This window comes from Equus caballus, chromosome 22, assembly GCF_041296265.1.
Source record: "Equus caballus isolate H_3958 breed thoroughbred chromosome 22, TB-T2T, whole genome shotgun sequence".
In the NCBI taxonomy this organism is placed as follows: Eukaryota; Metazoa; Chordata; class Mammalia; order Perissodactyla; family Equidae; genus Equus; species Equus caballus.
In genome coordinates this window covers 9378447-9404886 of record NC_091705.1, presented here as the reverse complement: position 1 = coordinate 9404886, position 26440 = coordinate 9378447, and the positions used below count along the sequence as shown (strand labels likewise).

General features: G+C 38.5%; 1 protein-coding gene and 1 long non-coding RNA gene across 9 annotated transcripts in view; one reads left to right on the top strand and one right to left on the bottom strand.

Moving 5' to 3' along the window:
- MACROD2 (mono-ADP ribosylhydrolase 2) overlaps positions 1-26440 on the top strand; it is a 1873143-nt gene that overhangs the window by 1682513 nt on the left and 164190 nt on the right. For all 8 annotated transcript variants that reach the window (XM_070247518.1, XM_023625930.2, XM_070247520.1 and 5 more), the window contains exon 9: positions 3095-3176. In XM_070247518.1, the coding sequence (XP_070103619.1) occupies positions 3095-3176 (82 nt within the window). The remainder of the gene's footprint in view (positions 1-3094; positions 3177-26440) is intronic.
- LOC111769888 (uncharacterized) overlaps positions 3058-26440 on the bottom strand; it is a 39773-nt gene continuing 16390 nt past the window's right edge. The window contains exons 2-3 of the long non-coding RNA XR_002802719.2: positions 9971-10080; positions 3058-3141 (exon numbers count right to left, since the gene is read on the bottom strand). This is a non-coding gene — a long non-coding RNA (uncharacterized lncRNA). The remainder of the gene's footprint in view (positions 3142-9970; positions 10081-26440) is intronic.

Below are 26440 nucleotides of genomic sequence, written 5' to 3'. Positions count from 1 at the left end.
TGTTTTGCTCACATGTCTACAATTTGGACAGAGTTTAGCAGGAACGACTCATCTCTGCTCCGTGTGGCATCACCTGGGGCATGCGGCATCTCAAAAGCCGAGAGCTGAAATCATGTGATGGCTACTCACTTTCAGCTCCGGCTTTTGGCTAGAATTTCTACACATAGACTCCCTATGTGGTCTCTCTGCTTCCTCTGGCATGATGATTGGGTGTAAGAGCAAGTCTCCCAAGAGGACCAGGTGGAAACTCTATCACCTTTTATGACATGGACTCGGACGTCACATATCATTTCTGCCAGAGTTACAGGCACTCCCAGAGTCAAGAGGAGGAAATACAGGTTCCATCTTTCAATGAGGGGAGCATCAGCACTACATTTTAAAAGGAGCCTGAAGGATGCAGTATCACATTGCATGCCATCTTGCAAAATACAATCTACCGCAGGCAGTGATCAATACCCACGATGAGTTTATAAACACAGAGCTTGTCAACTAAATGAGCTCTTGTCCAAAAATAACCCCAGAAATATGTTTATGCACACATATATAAATACATGCACATATGCATACATAACAAGTACTTTGTAAATGAGGTTAATTCTTGGATTCAACTTGCTTCCAAGATATTTTCAGTGTTATGCCTGAAGGTAAGGTCAGGGAACAGGGCCATTCAATTAGTTTAAAATCAAAGTACTTTTTCCTCATCATCCTTCTCCTCTCTGGGAAAATAAATCAGGCTGCTGAATTTTGGACCTATATCATTTCCATGGTAACAAAGCCTAAAGTGCTAAAAAGTGGAGTGTAATTCTTTGCAATATTTAAGAAATCTGTATTTCGTCTGTGTGGTGTGTAAAAGTCCACTTAATAACAGTGAATACCATTACCACTAATCCTCCTACACACAAACGCACTCATATATGTACACACACAAGCAATATGAGTGTTTAAAAAATCCCGTAATTTATACTAAGTAGACCATAAAAATAGGGGGAAATGAGTAAAAATGAGACTGTCTAGTTTGGTCTCTTAGATCTGCTTTGAGCCAGATTTTCTTGTTTTGATTTTGATCTCAATTAGGCGACTTTAGAGATAATCTGACCATCTGAGCCTGGAGGAAAAGTCAACAATCATAGGTACAGAAGAGAGAATAATTACAGTGTCTGGAACCTACAAGTAGTTCAGTGCAGCTGGAAAGTAGAGTATTTCTAACACAGAGTCTTATTTTTAATGTTATGCTTTTAATTGTGAAGTATTTCAAACATACAGAAAATAATGTGATTCTATGTACCTATCCCCATAGTTAATGGCTATTACTCACTTGCCATATTTTTCTCAAATCTCTTTTCTTTCTAAATAAATAAAATATTAACTATTCAATTAAAACCTTACCTGTCCATCCTTTGCCTTCCCTCCTTCTCCAGAAATCTTCGCTGTCCTGAAGTTCATGTGTGACATTCCTATGTACGTTCCTGTATGTTAGCGCTTATGACTGAATCCCTTCACTGTTGCATCTTTGTGCTTTAAAAATTCGTATAAATGGTATCATAGAGTATATGTCCTTTTATAACTAGTTTCTATGCTCGAAATTATGGTTTTTATCTTTAGCCACAGGGCATAAATATGCCATAAGGAGCGTGGAGACGAGCATTCAGTATTGCACAGACAGTTCATCATTTATTCCACTAAATTTATAGTTCACCTGGAGAGTGAGTTGATGATGACAGTTTTTGCATTTGTAGAAAATGTTAATGATATGCAGGCAAGACTGGACACCAGAAACTCAAGTGAAAACAGGGAAAAGACAGTGTGGTTATTTGCAACCCAGTCCTTCCATTTCTGAAGGTCAGGTGCTTTCTTTTAAAATCCATCCTATGAGGACAGTTACTGGGGCTGCATGGTCTTTGGTGATGATACTATAGAAGTCCAGAGACTGCTAAGGAGGCATTCTATCTAGATGGGAGTCTAGACTCATGCAGGGATCGGGAAGCCACATCCCTGAGTTTCCATCAGGGACCCCTGGTGATTCTTTGTGTCCTACCCTTCTCTCCCTCCTCCCACCCCAGTAGATCTCCTCTCCTACTGGGATCTTTGGACTTGGATAGCGTGAATCTGTACCCCACAGGCTGGGAGAGCTGAAGGGCTAGGTGAATGACATCCACTTGGGTTCTTTTGTGTCCTGCCACATGCACACCTTACTTCCATTCCCTATTGCCATGAGAAATGCCTCCCTTGTTCTATTCAATTACCAGTTGCAGTTTGATAGATTGAGTAATTTGTAACTTTTTGTATGTTGTTAAAATAAAGGAACTAAAGGGGTGTTTATTTTCAAGACACAAAATTGAGTCACTGATATGATATCAGATATGCATGAGCTATTATATGTACTCCGTCTCTCTTCTCTGTTTACCATATTGCTCTTTGAATGTCTCAAAGAAACTCCTCACATGCAGATGCCCTCCTGAAACAGAAAAAAAAGGGACTGCACATACATTTCCTTTTAAGGTGGCATTTCCTTATTCAATAATATCAACCAGGTTAAAGTTATATTGACCTCATGTCACTATCAACTCATTATATTTTATTTCTGTTGCATTTCTGAGTATGTTAAGCTAAAAGCAAGTGTCTTCATGCAAATTAAACTGCAAAAAGCTTTTTAGGCCATGTTCAAATATTAACAGGTTTGATAATATATTTGTCTAACAAGAGTAGGACATAGAGCTCTTTGTTTACTGACATACTTTATTGTCATTCTGCTGTACACCTCTCTTCTGATGTGGCTGTTTTATAGGACATAAAGTCTAGGTATCCTGTCAGAATCTCAGATCTTATTTATAGCTTGCTACAAAGTGGCTTGTTGTCATTTATTATTTCTTATTTGATTTATATAACATCTTTCTACCAAAGAGCCCATGGGTTTATTTACATAAAGGGTACACACACACACACACATACACACAACTTGAACTTCACGTAGTTAGCAGTATACCACCAAAAACCTGTAGGAGGATTTTCCGTTTGTTTTTTGTTCCAAGCCCATGTTCTGGGGAGGCAGTCACCATATTTCCTTTCACTTTGAGTGTTTATTGTTTGCCTCCAGGTGAATCGGATCATCTTCTGTGTCTTCTTGGAAGTTGACTTCAAAATCTACAAAAAGAAAATGAGCGAATTTTTCCCTGTAGGTGAGTAAAGCGATTTGTTTCCTTTTAGAATGGAGGAATGAAGAAGTGGAGTTATCGCTTATGGTACTGCTGTTTCATTTCACATCTTAAAGACTGTTGCAAATGTTAACTCTATACGCAGTCACCCCTGGCAACTTGTATCATAGGTTTGAAGAGGTCACAGAGGTGATAGGAAATCTAGGCCCTAGACCTCTCTGTCCCACAAGGTGATCGTGTTGTCTTGGGAAAGTCAATTCATCTCTTGAGTCTCAGTTCCTCACATCAAAAGTGAGGAGTTGGACCAAATGATTTCTAAAGACTCTTCCTCTGGCCCTAAATTGCATAATCTGTGATTTCTTCCCCACTGTTGTAAATTGTCCAGGGCTGTGCCTACATCCACCATGTTAAACAGCCTCGTTGGAAATTGTGAGGAGCCCATTTATATTTGCAGCTAGAATTCAAACTTTTCCAGCATTCCGTTCCTCTTCCCTCCAATTTTCTCAGCCCAAATTGCAATGAAGATAGCAGCACTTTCTAGGGCAATCCAAGAAGGGTAGTCATTCATCTTATTTCACACTTCTGAGCATGTAGAAGAAACCTCAGGGTTATTAAAGAACCTTGGGTAATGGATTTACATGAGTGTGGATTTACAACTAATGTGCCATTAGTTGGATTTGGTTGATTTGAATATTTCCCTCCTCTGTCCCTCTTCCAGCCTATGAAGGCTGAGGCTTGTTTAATACCTTGTTATTTTTATGGTGCCATTAAAGTCACAATGCCCAGAGCACTTTCCTCAGCCGTGGTAAAAATGGCTTCCAGGAAAGCTACTGTGAGCATTGTTGGTGTCTGCCTTTCAGAGAGTTTTCTTTTGAGGTTTTCACATCCATTTGAAGTGGATTTTCAGGTAACTGGTGACTCTGGCAGGTAAGAAGGAGTGCATGGAGGGTGCTGGTACACATGCACCCTCTTACACGATCTATCAGAGCCACACAATGAAGAGGAGGCCCTGCCCGCAGGTCAGAGTAGGACGTGGGTAGCTGTCAAGAGCAGCTACGGAAAACTGCTACAGATGTTCAACTCTGGGCTCATGTCCAAAAAGGACTAAATTCTTCTGGGTAATTTGAAGTTCTTCTTTCTAATTTTATAATCGAAAGGTGAATCTGCTAAGTGTGCTTTCATTTGGGACTGTACATATTTCCCTAACTGGAAGGTACTATAAATTTGGAAAGACTCTCATGTGATGAAGAAGAGGATTGTGATTGTGGTCTTTTTTTCCTCCTTTTCTCCTTTTCTTCCTTCTCATCCTTCTCCCCCTCCATTTTTCACTGTTCTTCATTTTTTAAGTAACTCAGTGTTTCACAGAGTGTAAAAGCACATAATAACTATTTAATAAGTAGTTCTTAATATGGGTTGAACTGAATAAATTCTTCTGCCCATAATCTGATGGCTTTTTTTTTCGTGTTTCAATCTTCTTGTTTCATCCTTTCTCTTTATTTCCTATATAACCACAGTGAGCTGATTGTGCCTGCATTTCTGCATTTTTAAGTATTCTTAAAAGAAAGTGTTCATTCATGTAAAAATGTGACTTACCATGGTGTGTGATGCAAATATTCTCATTTCTTGTCAATGTCACAGCATATTTTATAAATTTTGGACTTTTTGAGATGTTTAGAAATGATGACATATTTCTTTTCATGTCTTCTAAAATTAAAACTTGTTTTCACTCTAACATGATAAAAAATAATTTCATAGGTATGATCCATTGATATTAAAACAAATCTGTCCATCAGCAGGTATTTCCAATGATGAAAGCCAAAAATCATACTACAAGTTTATAAAAATGAGACAGTTTTAGTGGTCTAGAAAGTATTAATAACTATACAAATAAATTCTTGTTTGAAAAATTGCTAATCTAAATAAGTCCAACATGCATCTTAGTGCTTGAGCAAGTAAACTAATAATAAAATCATCTTTAGTTTCACATAAAAGCTTTGAATCAGGGCATGTTCATGAAATTATTTCCAGTGCCTATTTATAACAGTAAGTACATTTTTAAACTAAATGTCAAAATTCTCCAAAGTTGTTTAGTGTTTCTGCAATGCAGAGGCATCAGCCATTTGTAAATTCTAAACATGCAATATGAAATAAAGATGACCTCTGGTGGAGTATGTGACTGCTAATATAGATGATATATATCGTCTGTCCATAATTTGAATTTATGGTTAACTCATAACCATTCCATCTTTGATTGGAATATAATTTTTCTGACTTGCCATATAGTCACTGTAGACTGACTTATTCAGTGTATCTCCAACTAATCCTATTAACCCTTCCCAAAGCAATAATGATAATAGTCTAGGGAAAAAAGTCATTTTTCTGTTAAACCAAATCTCTGTGTACTTTAATCCTGTGTTTTTAAATTTCATAATCAGGAATCTGAGACAAAATGTATGAGAAAACAATACAAGTTAGACTATAAAAGCTCATATTAAAGATATAACCCATGCATAACTACTGCCTAATATTAATGACAGGAATAATTGCTAACTTATATGGATTGCTTTCCATCCACCAGGTACAAGGGCTAAATCAGTTTATCTTCGTGATAACTCTAAGAAAGTGACACTGTAATAACTGTACCTTTTAGATATGGAAAATGATACATATTTGAGAAAAACGAAGCATACAACCAGGAAGCCACAGAGCTATATTTTAAAATAGAGAATGGCATCTGTCATTGCACAAGTGATAATCGGTTAGTTTCCTCAGAGCGTCTTCAGAGAAGGACAGGTTCAACTTCCGGGATGCATTTAGAGCATTGAGAAAATCTCATTCCTAATTTCATCTGCTGCCCATCATTTTTGAAAGCTGCCACGCTTCTCTTTCTTCTAATACCTGTGAATCTCCTCATGGAATCTTTTCTGACATGAGTCAAATTGGTACTTTATCATGGATCTCAAAATCAAATTCCATCCAAATCATTCAGGCAGTGTGGTGCTGCTACCTGCAGATGAGCAGGAAAGTGGTCACCAGGAAGCCAAAAGGCCTCACAGCGTGACCAGAAGGGAAGGTGGAAACATGCTGTACTCATTTGCTGGGGCTGCCATAACAAAGTACCACAGATTGGGTGGCTCAGAGAGCTGAAATTTCTTTTCTCACAATCCTGGAGGCTAGAAGTCCAGGATCTAGGTGCCAACAGGGTTGGGTTCTCCTGAGGTCTCTCTCCTTGGCTTGTAGATGGCTGCCTTCTCCCTGTGTCATCACGTGGTCTTCCCTCTGTGTGTCTGTGTCCTAATCTCCTCTTCTTATAAGGACACCAGTAGTGTTGGATTAGGGGCCACCCTAATAACCTCATTTTAACTTAATCACTTACTCAAAGACCCTGTCTCCAAATACAGTCACATACTAAGGACTTCAACATATGTATTTTAGGGACACAACTCGGCCGTTAACAGGGCCTGTCATGGAAATGCAGTAGGAACATGAGAGGAAAGAAACCAGCAATGATTTTTTTCCCAAAAGTTTTGTATCTTGCTGTGGGTGAAGAACATTTAACTTTTTCCTTCCAGATGTATTATTTGTAAGCCTAGCATGTCAGCTTTATGGAATTACCATCCACTTTCGTTGCAAACAATTTATAGTTATAGTGCACCACTACATGGCCTCTAGCAAATAATATTTGTATGATTCAACTCAGAAATCTTTTTGTTCCTTACATGAAAAGTTTGTATTTTTTAGTGTGTAGGATTTATTGTATGTAGCCTTCATTGATTTGGAATAAGGAAGTCAATTTTTTATGAGTCTAAGTCCTAATAGAAAATTAAGGGATATTAATTTTCCTCACAATAACAATGTCAGATTTACAGTTTTGGAACAATATCAAAGAATCCTGATATTGGAAACTTGAGAGACGTCATGGTCAAACCCCCTCTCTCCCTCACTTTAGGGAACGCCTACATTTGTTTACTGCGGTGGTTCTCAGCGAGGGGTGATTTTGCCCTTCAGGGGTCATTTTGAGATATTTTTGTTTTTCACAACTGGGGAAGGGGAGTGGCTACAGGCATCTAGCAGGTGGAGGCCGGGCATGCTGCTAAACATCGTGCAAAGCACAGGAGAGCTTCCCACAACAAAGAATTATCCAGCCACGGATGTCGACAGTGCAGAGATTAAGCAGCTCTGGTCTACTGTAACCATCCCTCGCTTATCATTGAGCCCACTAAGGCAGACTTTGCCCTTGAGTTGCATTTATTTCATAGGGTTCTGCCTGCTGATGTCTTACCCAAACTTACTTACTTGCTGAACTTGAAAACTGTGCCCTCAGCCCAGCCTCTGGCTTTCTGGATTCATGACCCCATTCTCGTCTAGACTTCTGGGTTTGCCCTCTCTCCCTTTACTCTGTACCCACAGATTTCTATGTGTTGACCTCTGTAAACCATGTTATCCACAGCCCAACTGCTTGGCTCTAACCCACTCCCGGTATCATTCATGTATTGCTGCCCATAACTCTAGTGTGTTAGTCTCAGAAAATATGATTAACTATTATGCAGATTTTATACACATAATGCATAAGTGTGGAGATGAAGGCTAATATACAGATCAAGGAGGAACAAATTCACCAATTATTCTCTCTGCATACCTCAAGCAAAGCTTATAGCTCCTTTGGCTAAGAGTTTTCATTTTTATCATTGACTGCTGCTTTAGTGAGCATTGGTTGATAAGATTACGTTGTGAGCTCACAAATATTTTTTGATTATAGAAATCTTCAACTCCCTACCAGTATCCAAGCTCAACTGATTCCTTCACAATAAAGACACCTATGACTAAAAAATTTATCCATATTCTCTTTATTATTAACTCTGAAAGCAATGAAATTTGTCCATTTTTTTCCAGCTAGGAAATTTATGTAACTTACACACAATACTTGTGTCAACTTATTAATAGTTAGATATAATTAACATATGTATTTTGCATGGTAACTACCTAAGAAAGCTGATAAGATAGGAAAATGATTCCAGGATGCAGACGTGCTCATCCCAAATCCACCACTTGTCTCTAAAATGAAGATTTGCTTTAGACAGAAAATTCCATTCCTGTTTCTGGGTAGAACTCAAAAACTATTTGAAAAAATCTAATAGAATAGCTTATTTTTATATTATGATTTCTTTTTCGATCTCTTTGTCTTGTCTCACCAATAAAAAGGTAAGTTTGTGTAGAACAGAGACCATTTTAATATTTCCTTGCACTTCCATAATCTGGAAAATTTCTAAATATATAGTAGGTGTTTATTACAGTAAATAAAAAATTACCATGAGCTTAAGTTAAAACACTATTTAACCAAAGTCTCACGTAAAAAGTCAATTTTTTCTGAAAACCATAAGTATTGTTAACATAGCTAGATGAGTGTATAGCACTTCTTTTCATATGGTTTTCATCTTCCATAGTAAGGAAAGAATATTTCTCCAAAAAAATCTTTTAATTATACCTTCTGATAAATGGGCATGATAGTTTTAAAACTTTTACCTGGATCTATTCTTTAAGAGCTAACAAGAGAAAGTATTTGATGTGGGCCTGGCAAGCCGAGGAGTCAAAAGAAAGATTTCTTGGACTCTCAAGGTCGGGCAGTAGTGCTCTTTTGTTCAGAGAATAGCATGGGGACAGGACCCATGGGCAGTGAAGAGCTGCAATGTATTAAGGGTTAGGGCTAAATTTATAAGGCATGGGTACGTGACTTATTTTTACCAGACAAAGAAAAGATGATGGAAAAAGTCATTAAATGGTATCAGTGCAGGTGGGGTCTGGTTATTGCATGGTCGTATAACTTTAGATATGAATCGGGTCATATAGATCGTCATGTAGGCCAAGATGACTTGGACTTCTCTCCCTGGGGCAACCTTGATCCACATCAGTATTCACATTACCTTTTCTTCATCTTCTCTTCTCACTGATTTTATAAGTTTCTTTCATCCACCCTCATTCATTATCTTTCTGTCCATCAGTCAACAAATAATTTATTATATGCCTATGATCAAAGCCCAAGGATTTGATCACTGCTACATTTACAATATAATTCTATAATATGCTTGAGAGACAAGTATTTTGCAGGACAGTTGGAAGACAATATTAGCAAATAATCAAGTATAGCATTGGTATGGTCATAGTACCCAAGAATTCAGAGGCAAATATGTTTCAGGACCAGAGTGTTTGGGGTAAGTTTCATGAAGAATGTGACGCTTGCAGTGATCTTTAAAGAATAGGCAGGAGCAGAGAAGTGACGCCAAGTGTTGTGTAAGTGACATAGAGGAAGAAGGGCAGTTCAGATGGGAGAATTTGTGAAATAAATAGGATGCGTATATCCAGTTTGTGAATCCCTGACCGAGAAGTGTTGATACTCATCATTGTGTAATAAGTAGCTGGGGCCCAGAGTGAGTTCTTGAGTGGGAGATTACCATGATAGATCCTATATTGAAGAAGCATTAATTCAGTCCGAACATAGAGACTGGCCTTACAACAATAACCCTATGGCATATGTCCATAATTAGCTTTTATAGGAATGGTAGTGAACAGAGGCTGAAGAAAGCTCAGTAAATTGCCTAAAGTCACACACTTGAGCATTTCTGGCCTCAAAGTGTTTCCACTGTGCAATGCTGCTTCTCATAGAAATCCTAAAAATATGGACAATTGCCTGAAGCTAGACTTTTATCTGCTAAAAAACTATATATTATCTATTTGCCATAATAGTGCTAGAGCTTCTGAAAAGCTAGTGCGCCTCCAGCCATACGGCATATTCATATGTCTTCTTTCCTTCCTTTTCTTACCTGCTTCCCAGTCATCAGTTTTCCAAGAACAATAATGAAGCATAGGGTTCCATGATCTGTTAAGGTTTTCTTTCCTTTTTCCATGTCAAGCCAATGATCAGAAGATGAAGCTGGAAGGCAGTAATGGTGACAGGGGTGGTGAATATCTGAAACATGTAACCAGCGAGTAGTGAAGAGCTCAAAAAAGAGTCAAAAGCCTCCACATGTAGGAGAAGACCACTGGGTTTGTCATCACAAGAAATAGTTTCTATTCCTGTTCCAACCACCTAACTCTGTGACTTTGTGCACATTGCTTAACCTTTCTAGCTTCAGTTCTGTCATGTGCAAACATGGTAATAAGCCAATTCCAAATAGAATGAATAGCATTGTAAATGAATATTCAGAGAGCTGTCTATACCAAGAACCAAAATTTTAAAATATCCATGTTTATTTCTTATTACAATTTTAAAAGGGAGTATTTCAGCTATTGTGACCATCTTTTTTTTTTTTTAAAAAAAAAATATAACTTCTTACTACAAAAGTAGTACAGATTTGTAGTAAAAACCAGATAATCAAAAAGAAGAAAATACAGGGGAGAGGCGGAGCAAAATGGCAGGGTGAGCTGACCCGGGACTCTCTCCCCTCCAAAGTACAACAAAGGACTGAAAAAAACCCTTGAATTTCAGCTAATGAACCTAATGCCAGGACTCAGAGACCTACAGTATCAAAAGACAGAGGACGGAGCCCCTGCTGCCTGCCTCGGAGGAGCTGGAATGGGGTAGGAGAGAACATCGCTCCATCCCCTAGAAACCAGGATCACCACGTGGGTCCAGGAAGGAGCGGGGGAGGGGCCACATGACCAGGGGATCGTCTAGGACTCCCGCCACCGGTACAGTGGAACCCGCTGACGGGGGAAAGCTTCCGTGCGTGGGGACCCCGTAAACCCAGGGCCCCGGGAGACCAGAAAACAGAAATGATCGAATCCAGATCAGTGCGCGAGAGAAACCACACCTGCCATGCCCCAGCATAGTGCACTGGGCGCCGCCATCTTGCCCGAAGGAGGAGAGCTCAGAACGTGCGGCACTCGACCCCCATCTAGTGGCAACAGGCTTTAACTGCAACCGAATTCTACTACCATGCGAAAAAACCACTCCTCTACCATCCAGCAATTTATAAAAGCCCCAAACCAGAAGGAAAACAATAAAAACACAGAATAGAGTCCTGAGGACTTGGAATTAGATAAACTAAATGAAAATGAGTTCAGAGCAGCTATAAGCAAAAAACTCAATGAGCTAGAGAGAAAGATAGAGAAAGAAGCCGAGTTCTGGAGTTACTTCACAAAAGAGATTGAAATTATAAAGAAGAATCAAACAATTACTAGAGATGAAAAACACAGTGGACCAGATAAAACAGACTATGGATTCCCTGAATGCCCGGGTAGACTCCATAGAAGAGCAAATTAGCATAATCGAAGATAGACAGGCTGAATGGCTCCAGACAAAGGAAGAAAGAGAACTAAGGATTAAAAGGAATGAGGAAAGTATTAGAGAGATAGCAGATTCAATGAGGAGAAAGAATTTAAGGATCATAGGAATTCCCAAGAATGTGGAAAAGGAAAATGGAGCAGAAAGTGTGCTTAATGAAATTATAGAAGAGAACTTCCCAAATCTAGGGGTTGAGGGAGAAATGTGTATAGAGGAAGCTTTCAGATCTCCTAGATTTGTCAATGTAAAAAGACCTACTGCAAGGCATATAGTAGTACAAATGGCAAAAATGAATGACAAAGAAAGGATACTCAGGGCTGCAAGACAAAAGAGAATAACCTACAAAGGAGCTCCTATCAGACTTTCAGCGGATTTCTCTGCAGAGACCTTACAAGCTAGGAGAGAATGGAGTGACATATTCAAAGCTTTAAAAGATAAAAATCTTCAACCAAGAATACTCTATCCAGCAAGAATATCCTTCAGATATGAGGGAGAAATTAAATCTTTTCCAGACAAACAAAAGTTAAGGGAATTTGTAACCAAAAGTCCTCCACTACAAGAAATCCTCAAGAAGGCTTTCATACCTGAAAAAAGAAAAAAGGGAGAAAGGGGTCACAAACCACAGAGTAGGGAGACAGATAAATAGAACCAGAATAGGATAGCAAATATTCAACTATAGCATTAGGATAAAGGTAAGGAAACTACCAAAGCAAAGACGATCTTATCACTGTAACTACAAACTCATAACACAAGTTGGAACAAGAAGTGAAAATAATAATTTAGGAGGGGAAGAGCAAAGGGACTAAATTAGTCTAGGCCAAGTAAGTAAGAGACCACCAGAGAATAGACTATATTATACACAAGATTCTAAGTACAAACTTCAGGGTAGCAACTAAACTTAACAACAGAACAGAGACACAAAACATAAATAAGCAAAAATCTAAGAAACGCAGTGTAAGAAATTGCAGTATCAAATGGGTAGGATAAAACACACAGGAAGAGAAAAGCAGGAAAGCCAGATAATGAGCAACAGATTGACAGCTTTAAGTCCACATGCATCAATAATCACTCTTAATGTAAACGGATTGAACTCTCCAATAAAAAGACACAGAGTGGCAAAATGGATTAAAGTACAAGATCCAACAATTTGTTGCCTCCAGGAAACACACCTCAGCCCCAAGGACAAACACAGGCTCAGAGTGAAGGCGTGGAGGACAATACTTCAAGCTAATAGCAAGAAAAAAAAAGCAGGTGTTGCAATTCTTATATCAGACAAAGTGGATTTCAAAATAAGACAGGTAAAGAGAGACACACAGGGACAATATATAATGATCAAAGGGACACTTCATCAAGAAGAAATAACGCTTATAAATATCTATGCACCCAACATAGGAGCACCAAGGTTCATAAAGCAACTATTAACAGACCTAAAGGAAGATGTTAAAAACAACACAATAATAGTAGGGGACCTCAACACCCCACTCACATCAATGGACAGATCATTCAGAGAGAAAATCAACAAAGAAATAGTGGAGCTAAATGAAAAACTAAAACAATTGGACTTAACAGACATATATAGATCACTTCATCCTAAAAAAGCAGAATACACATTCTTCTCAAGTGCACATGGAACATTCTCAAGGATAGACCATATGTTGGGAAACAAGGCAAGCCTCTACAAATTTAAAAAAATTGAAATAATAACAAGCATCTTCTCTGATCATACTGCTATAAGGCTAGAAATTAGTTACAAGAAAAAAGCTGAGAAAGGCACAAAGATGTGGAGACTAGACAACACACTATTGAACAAGCAATGGATCATTGAAGAAATTAAAGAAGAAATCAAAAAATACCTGGAAACTAATGAAAATGATAACATGCCATACCAACTCATATGGGATACAGCAAAAGATGTATTAAGAGGAAAATTCATCGCAATACAGGCACATCTTAACAAACAAGAAAAATCCCAAATAGGCAATCTTAAACTACACCTAACTGAACTAGAGAAAGAAGAACAAATAAAGCCCAAAGTCAGCAGAAGGAGAGAAATAATAAAAATCAGAGCAGAAATAAATACTATTGAAACGAAAAAGGCGGTAGAAAGGATCAATGAAACAAAGAGCTGGTTCTTTGAGAAGATAAATAAAATTGACAAACCTCTAGCCAGACTTACAAAGAAAAAAAGAGAGAAAGCTCAAATAAACAAAATCAGAAATGAAAGAGGAGAAATAACAACAGACTCTGCAGAAATACAATGGATTATAAGAGAATACTACGAAAAACTCTATGCTAACAGAATGGATAACCTAGAGGAAATGGATAGATTCTTGCACTCCTACGATCTCCCAAAGTTCACTCAAGAAGAAGCAGACAATTTGAACAGACCAATCACAAGGAAAGAGATTGAAACAGCAATCAAAAACATCCCAAAGAATAAAACCCCAGGACCAGATGGCTTCCCTGGGGAATTCTACCAAACTTTCAGAGAGGACTTAATACCTATCCTTTTCAAGCTATTCCAAAAAATTAGGGAGTATGGAACACTTCCTAACACATTCTATGAGGCCAACATCACGCTGATACCAAAGCCTGACAAGGACACCACGAAAAAAGAGAACTAGAGGCCAATATCACTGATGAACATAGATGCAAAAGTTCTAAACAAAATTTTGGCCACCAGAATTCGGCAATTCATCAAAAGGATCATACATCATGATCAAGTGGGATTCATACCAGGGACACAGGGATGGTTCAACATCCGCAAATCAATCAACGTGATACACCACATCAACAAACTGAGGAATAAAAACCACATGATCATCTCAATAGATGCAGAGAAAGCATTTCACAAGATCCAACAGCCATTTATGATAAAACCTCTGAACAAAATGGGCATAGAAGGGAACTACCTCGACATAATAAAGGCCATATATGACAAACCCACAGCCAACATCATACTCAATGGGCAAAAACTGAGTGCCATACCCCTGAAAACAGGAATGAGACAAGGATGCCCTCTATCACCACTCTTTTTTTTTTTTTTTTTAAGATTTTATTTTTTCCTTTTTCTCCCCAAAGCCCCCCGGTACATAGTTGTGTATTCTTCGTTGTGGGTTCTTCTAGTTGTGGCATGTGGGACGCTGCCTCAGCGTGGTCTGATGAGCAGTGCCATGTCCGCGCCCAGGATTCGAACTAACAAAACACTGGGCCGCCTGCAGCGGAGCTCGCGAACTTAACCACTTGGCCACGGGGCCAGCCCCTCTATCACCACTCTTATTTACCATAGTACTGGAGGTCCTGGCCAGAGCAATCAGGCAAGAAAAAGGAATAAAAGGAATCCAAATAGGGAGGGAAGAAGTGAAACTCTCGCTGTTTGCAGATGGCATGATCTTATATATAGAAAACCCCAAAGAATCCATTGGAAAACTGTTAGAAGTAATCAACAACTACAGCAAAGTTGCAGGGTATAAAATCAATTTGCATAAATCAGTAGCATTTCTATATTCTAATAACGAACTGACAGAAAAAGAACTCAAGAACACAATACCATTCACAATCGCAACAAAAAGAATAAAATACCTCAGGGTAAATTTAACTAAGGAAGTGAAAGACCTATATAACAAAAATTACAAGGCCTTTCTGAGAGAATTGGATGGCGACATAAGGAGATGGAAAGACATTCCATGTACATGGATTGGAAGAATAAACATAGTTAAAATGTCCGTTCTACCTAAAGCAATCTACAGATTCAATGCTATCCCAATGAGAATCCCAATGACATTCTTTACAGAATTAGAACAAAGAATCCTAAAATTTGTGTGGGGCAACAAAAGACCCCGAATTGCTAAAGCAATCCTGAGAAAAAAGAACAAAACAGGAGGCATAACAATCCCTGACTTCAAAACTTACTACAAAGCTACAGTAATCAAAACAGCATGGTACTGGTACAAAAACAGGTGCACAGATCAATGGAACAGAATTGAAAGCCCAGAAATAAAACCACACATCTGTGGACAGCTAATCTTTGACAAAGGAGCTGAGGGCATACAATGGAGAAAAGAAAGTCTCTTCAACAAATGGTGCTGGGAAAACTGGACAGCCACATGTAAAAGAATGAAAATTGACCATTCTTTCTCACCATTCACCAAAATAAACTCAAAATGGATCAAAGACCTAAAGGTGAGACCTGAAACCATAAGGCTTCTAGAAGAAAACGTAGCAGTACACTCTTTGACATCAGTATTAAAAGAACCTTTTCGGACACCATGTCTTCTCAGAGAAGGGAAACAATAGAAAGAATAAACAAATGGGACTTCATCAGACTAAAGAGCTTCTTCAAGGCAAATGAAAACAAGATTGAAACAAAAAAACAACCCACTAACTGGGAAAAATATTTGCAAGTCATATATCTGACAAAGGCTTAATATCCATAATATATAAAGAACTCTCACAACTCAACAACAAAAAATCAAACAACCCGATCAAAAAATGGGCTGGAGAAATGAACAGACATTTCTCCAAAGAAGATATACGGATGGCCAATAGGCACATGAAAAGATGCTCATCATCGCTGATCATCAGGGAAATGCAAATCAAAACTACACTAAGATATCACCTCACACCCATTAGAATGACAAAAATATCTAAATCTAATAGTAACAAATGTTGGAGAGGTTGTGGAGAGAATGGAACCCTCATACACTGTTGGTGGGAATGCAAACTGGTGCAGCCACTATGGAAAACAGTATGGAGATTCCTCAAAAAATTAAAAATAGAACTCCCATACGATCCAGCCATTCCACTACTGGGTATCTATCCAAAGAGCTTGAAGTCAGCAATTCCAAAAGTCCTATGCACCCCAATGTTCATTGCAGCATTATTTACAATAGCCAAGACATGGAAGCAACCTAAGTGCCCATCAACAGATGATTGGATAAAGAAGTTGTGGTACATATATACAATGGAATACTACTCAGCTGCAAAACAGAACAAAATCATCCCATTTGCAACAACATGGATGAACCTTGAGGGAATTATGTTAAGTGAAATAAGCCAGTTAGAGAAGGATAATCTCTGTATGACTCCACTCATATGAAGAATTTAAAAATGTGGACAAAGAGAACAGATTAGTGGCTACCAGGGGAAAGTGGGGTGGGGGGTGGGCACAAAGGGTGAAGTGGTGCACCTACAACACGACTGACAGACAATAATGTACAACTGAAATCACACAAGATTGTAACCCATCATTAACTCAATAAAAAAAAAAAAAGAAGAAAATACAAACCACCTCCCATCCTAAAATCCAGAGATGAATTAGATTTTTGTTGTTTATCCTTTAGGTCTTTTAAAATGGAAAATGTCAACAACCAGAGATGCAGTCTTATAGCTTTCTGTGTGTCACTTTCCCACAAATCATGAACATTTTTTTCATGTCATTATATATTTTCCATAACATAATTTTAATGAACCTACTGTTTACCCAAAACCATATCGTTGAACTGTAGAATTATTATTGCAAATTATTCTCCATTTGTTTATAAATAACACTTGAAGAAAAACCTTTTTATAGGCAAATATTGGCACATATCTAAATTTTTTTAAGAATACTTTTCTAGAAGTGGAATTACTTTTTTAAGATGCATACAAAACCAAGACACTTTTTATAGTAATTGTCAAATCAGCTACTGTGTTTGCAGCACTATGGTGAATGTCATGCAATGAGCAACTAAAGGGGTCACCATTCCTGGAGTAAAAAATGTGAAGGCCAATGCCTCACATTAAGCAACCTGAGTGTCTTGGTCCATTCAGGCTGCTATAACAGAATACCATTGACTGGGAGCTTATAAACAGAAATTTATTCCTCATGGTTCTGGAAGATGGATGTCTGAGATCAGGTGCCAGCCTGTTGGGTTTTTGCTGAAGCCCCACTTCCAAGTTGCAGATGGCTATTTTCTCATTATATCTTCATATGGTGGAAAGAGAGAGCTCTCTGGGGTCCTTTTTATAAGGGTACTAATCCCATTCATGAGGGTTCCACTCTTATGACCTAATTATCTTCCAAAGGCTCCACCTCCTAATACCATCACTTTGGGAGTTAGGATTTCAACATATGAATTTTGGAGAGACACAAACATTCAGTCCATTGCAGTGAGTTTACATTCCCATGAACAGTATATGAGAGTTTACTTTGCCCCTACATTTTCCAATGGGATACTTTGTTATCTTTTGATGTTATCACTTCTATACATGAAATAAAGTAATTAATGGGTAACAATGTGTATTTCTCGTATCAGTAGTATGGCTTATCCTTTCTTTCAGTTATATATGTCGAAATTTCTCATGTGAAATTGCTAATCATATCCTTTGCATATTTTAATTTCATCTTTTTCTTGTTGACTTGTAAGAACTCTTTGCATATTAAGGTTATTAATCCTTTCAAACATATCTTGCTAATAGTTTCCCATTTTGACATTTGTCTTTGTGATATTATTCTTTTATAACCAAAGCAGTGAGGAAAGGTAGAAAGAAAAGAGAAAGATGAAAGAAAAATGTAAAAAAAAAAAAAAAAGGAAGAATGGAAGGAAGGAAGAGGAGATGGACGGAAGAAAAGAATGAAGGTAAAAAAAGAAAGAAAAAATCCTTTTTTTGAAGAAGAAGAAGATTAGCCCTGAGCTAACATCTGCTGCCAATCTGCTTCTTTTTGCTGAGGAAGATTGACCCTGAGCTACTATCTATGCCCATCTTCCTCTATTTTATATGTGGGATGCCTGCCACAGCATGGCTTGATAAGTGGTATGTAGGTCTGAATGGACAAAGCCCGGGATGCTGAAGTGGAGTGTGTGAACTTAACTACTACACCACTGGGCTGGCCCCAAGAAATTCCTTTTATAAGAGAATGAAGTTGAAAATTAAAAATTCAAAAATGACCTTGATTTTAAGGCTATGTACTTGATCCCATAGGAAATAATTTTATGTCTAAATAGAATTATTCTGAGTTCTACTCCTCAGACACTTTTTATGCAAAGCGATCTGCTTCCTAATTTACAAGATGTGGTAGGAGGAAAAATGTTTTTCCCCCAAAGATGCCTTTTACCCCAGAATCTATGAATACATTAGGTTACGTTACAAAGGGGAAATAAGATTGTAGATGGAATTAAGGTTGCTAATTAATTGACCTTAAGTTAGGAATGTTATCCTGGATCATCTGAATGGACCCAATGTGGTCACAAGGGTCCTTAAAAATTGGAAGAGAGAGGCAGAAGAAGAGCGTCAGTGGGAGATATGGCTATGGAAGAATGTTGGGAGAGATGCAACATTGCTGGCTTTGAAGATGGAAAAAGGGGGTGACAAGCTAAGGAAGATGGGTGGCCTCTAGTAACTAGAAAGGCAAGGAAGCAGCTTCTCCCTTGGAGTCTTCAGAAAGGAGTGCAGCACTGTCAGCATCTTGATTTCTATTAGACCCATGTCAGACTTCAGACCTACGAAACCGTAAGATAATAAATTTGTGTTGTTTTAAGCCACTAAATATGGGAAAAATTGTTACTGCAGCACTAACAAGCTAGTTCACTATTGTCTTTGAATAAGTAAGAGAAACACAAGAAAAACTGTTTACCCACTCTGAGTTGTACATTGTTTTTTCCAAATGTCACATTGAGCGTATAGAAAAAACTACAGAGTGAATGAAGTGAGAGTTTTCCTTAATTATGAATATTTACAGAGACTTGGCACATTTGCACACATTTGTATACTTTTAATGTGTGGATCACATTGATGTTTAGAATTATACAAGACATGTTCTCTGTGATGTGACATAAATGAGTCGACTGCCGTCTTAGGAAACGGGTGCTAACCATTTCCACTTGATGGGCCTCGAAAGCTACAAACACATTTTGTCTTCAATGAAAATCCAGTGAAGTGTTGCTGTAACCAAGCAACCTGAACGCGAGAACAAGCAGCAGGCCTAAATGGGAAGCAATCTGTCCCTTCAAAAGCAGGGAATGTGCCGCGTGTGTAGCAAATGCTGATAAACAACAGAACAAATAAAGACCCGGGGACGCGAGCCTTGACTAAGCAGAGTTTGATCTCATTAGGAAGTTCTGATAAAACAAAGACAGACAAAATGCTGCTTGGAGTGGGGAGGATCCTTCAGGCATCTTTACAGAGACCCCTGCAGCGTGCTTTTGAAAGACCCTTCAAACACTCTGGATAGATTGGCTTCTGTTCTTTAGTTGAAAACACTGATGCAAAGGAAGGGAAAAAAAGCATTTTGAGGAATGGTAGATGAATGAAATAAATCCTAACAAGACACAGAAGAATAAAGATAAAAATAAACAATAGAGTAAATAAAATCCTTCAAGCTTGATTCCACTTTACATGTGGGCCTAACTTCTACTCTCAGCTACGTGTCTTGGAAAAATTGTCTGTCTCCTTCGCTTGCTGTTCGCTCCGTAATCCACAACATTCATGTGATTGTCTCCACCCTGCTACCACAACAGTCCTTGTTGGGGTGATCAGAACCTCTTTGATCTGCGGAGCATGGTTACTGTGAAGCCAGTGCATATTTGATCACAAGCCCTCATCTTACCTGACTGGGCAGCCTTTATCCTGTTGAACGCTGTCTTCTAGTTCTCTTCCTACAGCTCTCTAGTAGACTCACCTTCGCACCGACCATTTCCAGCTTGCAGGCCCTCAGGCATCTGCAACTCAACATGTCTGAAACTAAATTCACAATCTCCCCCACCCCATCCTTCTCCTCCTGAATCCCATATCTCAGCAATTGGTACGATCATGTGCCCTGTTGATGAAGCCGGAGGAAGCAGAATGCAGTTTTCTAAGCAGTGCCTTTTATTTATTGATTTATTTATAAATTAATGAGATTTGAATGTTCTACTTGGCCAAGAACCAGTAGAAAAAAAAGAAAAAAAACCTTTTTTTTAGAAATTTCTCCTAGCCCTACCAATTACCTTGCAGAAGGTGGATTTAGCAATTTGTCCAATTCAGTGGGTCCAAGTTTTCAACTTAATGGCAGGAGCCCTACTTTGTGACTTCCCCTTTATCAGTCATTCTTGGCTGGGAATTTCTGTCAAGTTTCTAAAGAAGCCGTGAGAATACCAACATCTTCCCTATTTCGCAGAAATCCTGAAAAGCTTGGAGCACTTTATTTTTGATAATAATGTTTCCTTTCTCTGCAAATGCAAATTGCTGCTAGAAGCCCTTAGTAATAAAATGTAAATACGATAAGGAATACAGAAGTCTGTGGCAGGAAATTCAGCCTTAAGAGAGGAGACTTGGGAGCACATGAAATAAAAGCCATAAGATCATTGTAATTGTTCTGCTTCACAGACCTGACCATTTGTGTAGATGTCCCTGAAATTTTAACCCTGGAATTGTATGATCTATTTCAGGTGCCTGACCTTTTTTTCCCTTGGGAGTGGAGAGGCTGCCTTAATAGCCCATAATGGTAACTTTCTCCTTCATAACACAGTGCTTTCTCCATGCAACCCGTAGGACCCTTTGAAGCTAGTTTCCACCCGTGTACATGTCTCTTAGCCAGTCTAAGTGTCCTTGCCTTGGACCATGATAACATGCCATCAAGCTGCATGGTAGCTGGGTGACATCAAGCACAGAAGAAAGCATATGATATTTTAAGAAGAGATTAATTTTTCCTCAGTCCTAGCAATCAGGTGGTGCCGGCACCCTTCACCAGCATTAGCTTTGGTTAGAAATCATGTCAGCTCAGCTTGGATATTCAAAGCACTACTGTTTTTGAAAGATTCTCCTGCAGCACATGAATATCACTACCTTAGACCAGTGGTTCTCAAACTTCAGCTTGCATAAGCATCACCTGGAAGGCTTGTTAAAGCACAGCGTGCTACCCGCCACGCCCACTGCTGCCCAGCTTCTGACTCCATAGATCTTTAGTGGAACTGAGAATTTGCATTTCTAACAAGTTCCTAGGTGATAAGAATGCTGCTGGTCCAGAAACCTCACTTTCAAGTTCTGTGGGGTTTTGTAATCTGTTTGTTTTTATTCCTTTTACTTCCCCAAAAGACTGCCTTAATTATGGGAACTCTACATAAAGGAGTGAAACAAATCTTAAGTTATTGCAAAATCCATGGTATACTTTGTTTTTCAAAGTGTAGTACTATTTGTTTTGGAGGATGAGGTGCTTCCCTGAAGACAGGTATCATAATTAAGATAGCAGTCTTCAATATTAACTCTGTCTCCTATTAAAGAAGGTGAAGAAGATATTATAAACTTTGATGTAGGATAGACGCTTCCTTATGAAGGGGTTTCTGAAGTGTGTAAAGCTAGCTGTTACTGAAAACTGCTTGTTCATAGGAAACTAGTTGTTTTTCACACTTGTTTTGACCAAAATGAGAACTTTAGTCACATTTCTACTTTTTGTGCAGAACTTAACAGAGTAATCTGACAGAGAGTGATGCAGTGAATACAAACAGCATCCATTAAGAAATTGACATCAAAGAGGCCTCGTAACATGAAACGGAGCCTCAGCCACTGAGTGGTCTCTGCCTCGGAAGGAAAGGGGATTTTCTGGAGTTGGTATCTCTGAACACACAGAACAATACCATCTGATGGATTGCTCTCTATTTTGAAATGGTATTTGTATCACTTTGGCTAAGAACCTTTTATTTCATTTTTGTCCTCTAACAAAGAAGTATGATGCTTAAAGAACTGTTAAAAAGGGCAGCGGCTCTGTGCCCACGCTCCATCAGTCTCCTAACTGCTTCCAAATGTTGAATGGCGTAACTCCCATCCCCATAGGCTATCATCTTCTTTCATGTATTGTTTTTGGTTCCTGGTTGTGTTAGAAAGAAATTCTTGCTAGAAATTTGCTGCATAAATATGACTCAAGTGAGCACATTACATAAAATAATGTTGAACTAAAGCGGATTTCATTAATAAGGAACAGCACATTAGGTACTTTGCAGACCAAAAGTACACTGTGCTTGATTTTAGTACAAATAATACCAACATATTAAGGCATGTACCTTACAGATTTTTAGTAAATTTCTCTCATGAAAAAATATTCTCTCTCAAAAGATGGTATGTCATTCTCTGCTTAAAGTTGTTTAGTCCTCTGTAATTTTCAGGATAAAGCTTAAATGCTTCAACGTGATGTATTAATCAGGATTCTCCAAAGAAACAAAACCAACAGTGTGTGTGTGTTTATGTATTATAAGGAATTGGCTTACGCAATTATGGAGGCTGACAGGTCCCAAGATCTTCAACTGGCAAGCTGCAGACCCGGAAGAACTGACGGTGTAGTTCCAGTAGGAGTCTGGAGACCTAAGAACCAGGACAGCCATGGTGTAGCTTCAGTCCAAATGCCTGCTGGCTTGAGTCCAGAAAGAGCCAATGTTTCGGTCTGAGTCCAAAGACAGGAAAAATCTGAAGTCCCAATGCAAGTGTAGTCTGGGAGGACTTCTGCCGAACTTTCGAGAGGATCAACCTTAAACTTATTGGATGAGGTCCACTCACAGTAGGGAGAGCAATCTGCTTTATTCAGTCTACTAATTCAAAGGTGAATTTTGTTCAGAAACCTCACAAACAGACACAGAAGAATGTTCTACAAAGGTCTGGGCACTCCATGGCCCAGTCACCTTGACACATAAAATTAACCATCATATCCAGCATGGAAGATCCTTCATTATCTAGCTAGAACAGATCAATTTATCCATAGCTCCTCCTGTAACTCCTCCCTTCAGCCATTCAGAGCTAGTTTTATTTCCTTAAAAGCATCTCGACAGTTCATATCCATGTGTTTTCACAGCTGCTTTTCCCTCTAATTTAGGATGATCACCTTTGTCTTAGAGTCCCTCCAGAGGCTGACCTTGAAACAAGAATTTAAGTGGAAGTGATTTATTTGGGAGATGATCCCAGGAAACACCACCAAGGGAGTGGGAAAGCAAGACAGGATAGGGAAGCAAGGCAGTAAGGTTAAGTTAGAAGCTCGTTACTACTGACCACTGGGGCTCAATCTCATAGTTGGGGAGGAGGAGTCTCTGGGAGAAGATGTAGAACATGCTTCTGAATTAGCCCACCTGAGAAGTGAGGGAGCTGGAGTACTTGCGTGTAAATTCCATCAGTCGTTTGTGAAAGGCTACTCTCTAGGGAGTTGCTAATTCCCTGATATTTCTTGAGTGGGCTCCAGCAAACCAGAGAAAGCCCTCAGGCAAAGAGACCCAGGATCTGGTGGGCTGGAAGTCAGGCTGCTAAGTACTGAAGTTTCAAGGAACAAGGGGATGTAGGCAGGGCACCCACATCTGCTAGCAATGTACTGCAGCCTTTCTTGTCCCCTAGCTAATTCCACCTCACCTTTTGGACTCAGCTTAAGCCTCACCTCTTCTGGAAATACCTTCTCCCTGACTTAGCTGCCTCATGTCTGTTTCCCAGTAGACCCTCTGCTTACCTGCATCTGAGAATCTGTTACAGTCATGCACCGCATAAGGATGTTTCAGATAATGACGGATCGCTTGTACGATGGTGGCCCCATAAATTAAGTACTATTAGCCTAGGTGTGTAGTAGGCTATACCATCTAGGTTTGTGTAAGTATTGTAGGGGAGGAGAAAATTTTCCTCTACCTTGCTAGGTTCTTCTGGTTGGTCTAAGAATTAAATTGACGTAAGACAGATTAACAGGAGAAAAACAAACAAAAGTTTAATAAAATGCATACCTGGGAGAAACCCAGTAAAACTGAGTAACTCTCCAAAATAGCTGAAACCCTTACCTTAAATATTATCCTCAGCTAAGGGCAAAAGAAGATATTGGGGGTGGGGAAAGTCAGGGACTTCAATGGAAAGGAAGGCAATTCACAGAAAGGTGAAAAGGAGTAAATGTTTGGAAAACAAGAGTTTATTTGGCCACACAGAAGTGGAAGAACACAGAGGGGAGCCCAACAAACAGGCTTTTCTAGGTTCTTCCCTGCCTACCATCTAGTTCATGTTATGCGACTGTAATAGCTCGTGCCATGAGTCAGGTTTTTTAATCTGAATTCTTTTAGGCAGTTAGGGGGAAGTAATAAGAAAAACTTTCTGAGTGTTTTATTTCTTGAAAATAATCAGCCTAAAATAATTCTCATGTTAAAGAGAGACATTTTGTTCCCCTTCAGTACACTCTATGATGTTTGCACAATGAAATGACCTTAACTACGTATATTTCTCAGAGGTATCCCCATCATTAAGTGGCACATGATGTACTTCTGATTGTTGTTCGACTTTTCTATACCATCCACCTTTTTGTGAGTTCTTTGAGGGAGGAGCTTGTCAACCTATATCTTCAGGGCCTTGCATAGTTCTGGCACATGGTGTTAGTCAATAAATGATGGTTTAAGTAGTAAAAGTAGTAATAATAATGACATTATAACAGTAATAGCCAGCATTTATTGAATGCTCATTCTACGTAAGCACTTTACATGTATTACCAACTCTAGAAGGTTGGTACTTTTATTATCGCTATTTTCCAGATGAGAAAGCTGAAGTTTAGTTTTACATAATTTGCCTGAGATTGCACAGCTATATATACTTGGGCCTGGAAGCAAGCAGTCTAAATCTAGATCTTGGTTATATTCTTAACCACCATATGGATAAATGAATGAATGAGTGAAATGAATGAATGAATGAATGAATGAATAATAACACCAAGTCTGATCCTTCAACACATGTCGGTCATTCTGGGGATGATCCTATCAATAGTCTATAAAGTTCAAATGTCAGTTCTAACGTCACATTTTCCAAGAACTCTTCCTGGTAGCCCGATCGGAAGTTTTGGTCACTTCTCTGACACCTCTTGTAACGGCTCTGGCTACCCCTTACCATACATTTGAATTTATCTGCGTGTCTTTGTTTCTTCATTAATGATAAGTTTCTAGACAACTGCTTAAGTGTCTGATTCATCTTGGTGTTTTCTATTGCCCCAAACACAAAGCCTTGCACACAATAGGCTACCAATGAGTGTTTGCCAGATGGACAAATGCATACACAGGTGACAAGCACAGAGATCTTTGACTCTTCATTTATCTTTCCCTAGAAAAAAGTGGAGACTCTTTTTTGCCTGCCTCTGAGATTCCAGAAAATCTGTTGTCATAGAGATTTTAGGTGGTTCTGGAAAAGAAAATTCTGTTTAAATATATCAAGTTCAGGAAAGAATCTGTGAAGAATTTGCTTGGTAACATTTTGATAACCATCTGGTTAGAAAATTATATTTCTAAGAAATTAATATTCTTCCTCCCAAAATTGCATTCATAGAAAGAATGAAAGAAATAAATTATATAGAATATCACTAATATTTCTAACATATTTGACTAGAAGAAAATTTACTTATTTAAATGTTAACTATAGCTATCAAGAATTACCTTTCTAAAACCTCCAATTAAATGCATTTTCCACTTCCACTGACTAATACATCTCTAATCTTCATTAATAATTAACACTTAGAAGAGTCCATATTAATAAATTTGCATAAGACATAACTAAATTATAAAGCACACATCCAGGAGGAAGTTGCAAATCTTTACTGCGTCCTCATTGTTAATAAACCATCATATAAATGCATGGTGTCCTGTTATGTAGGAGATACAGAAGAAATAACAGAAATTTATTCAGCAGAAAGTTTTTTATTGATTCTAGTGTATAAAATGAATTACATTTGGTGCGAGAGAATACAAAGGAACATAAGAGATGGTCTTTATCTTTGCAGAATTTATGATCTAGAGATGAGTGTATGGAAGACAGATACATTAACAAGTAACAAGACTGTGGGATTTGATGGTAATAATAGCTAATATTTAGCACTTAATGATGTTTCAGTAGCTGTCCTAGTGCTTTATGTGACATCATCTCATTTAATCCTTACGGTAACTCTATGAAGGAGACATTATTATTATCCCACTTTATAGCTGATAAACCTGAAACTCAGGAAGCTCAGGTAACTTCTTCAGGATCACAAGCCTAGTGAATGGGTAAGTGGAGAAGCCAGTATGCA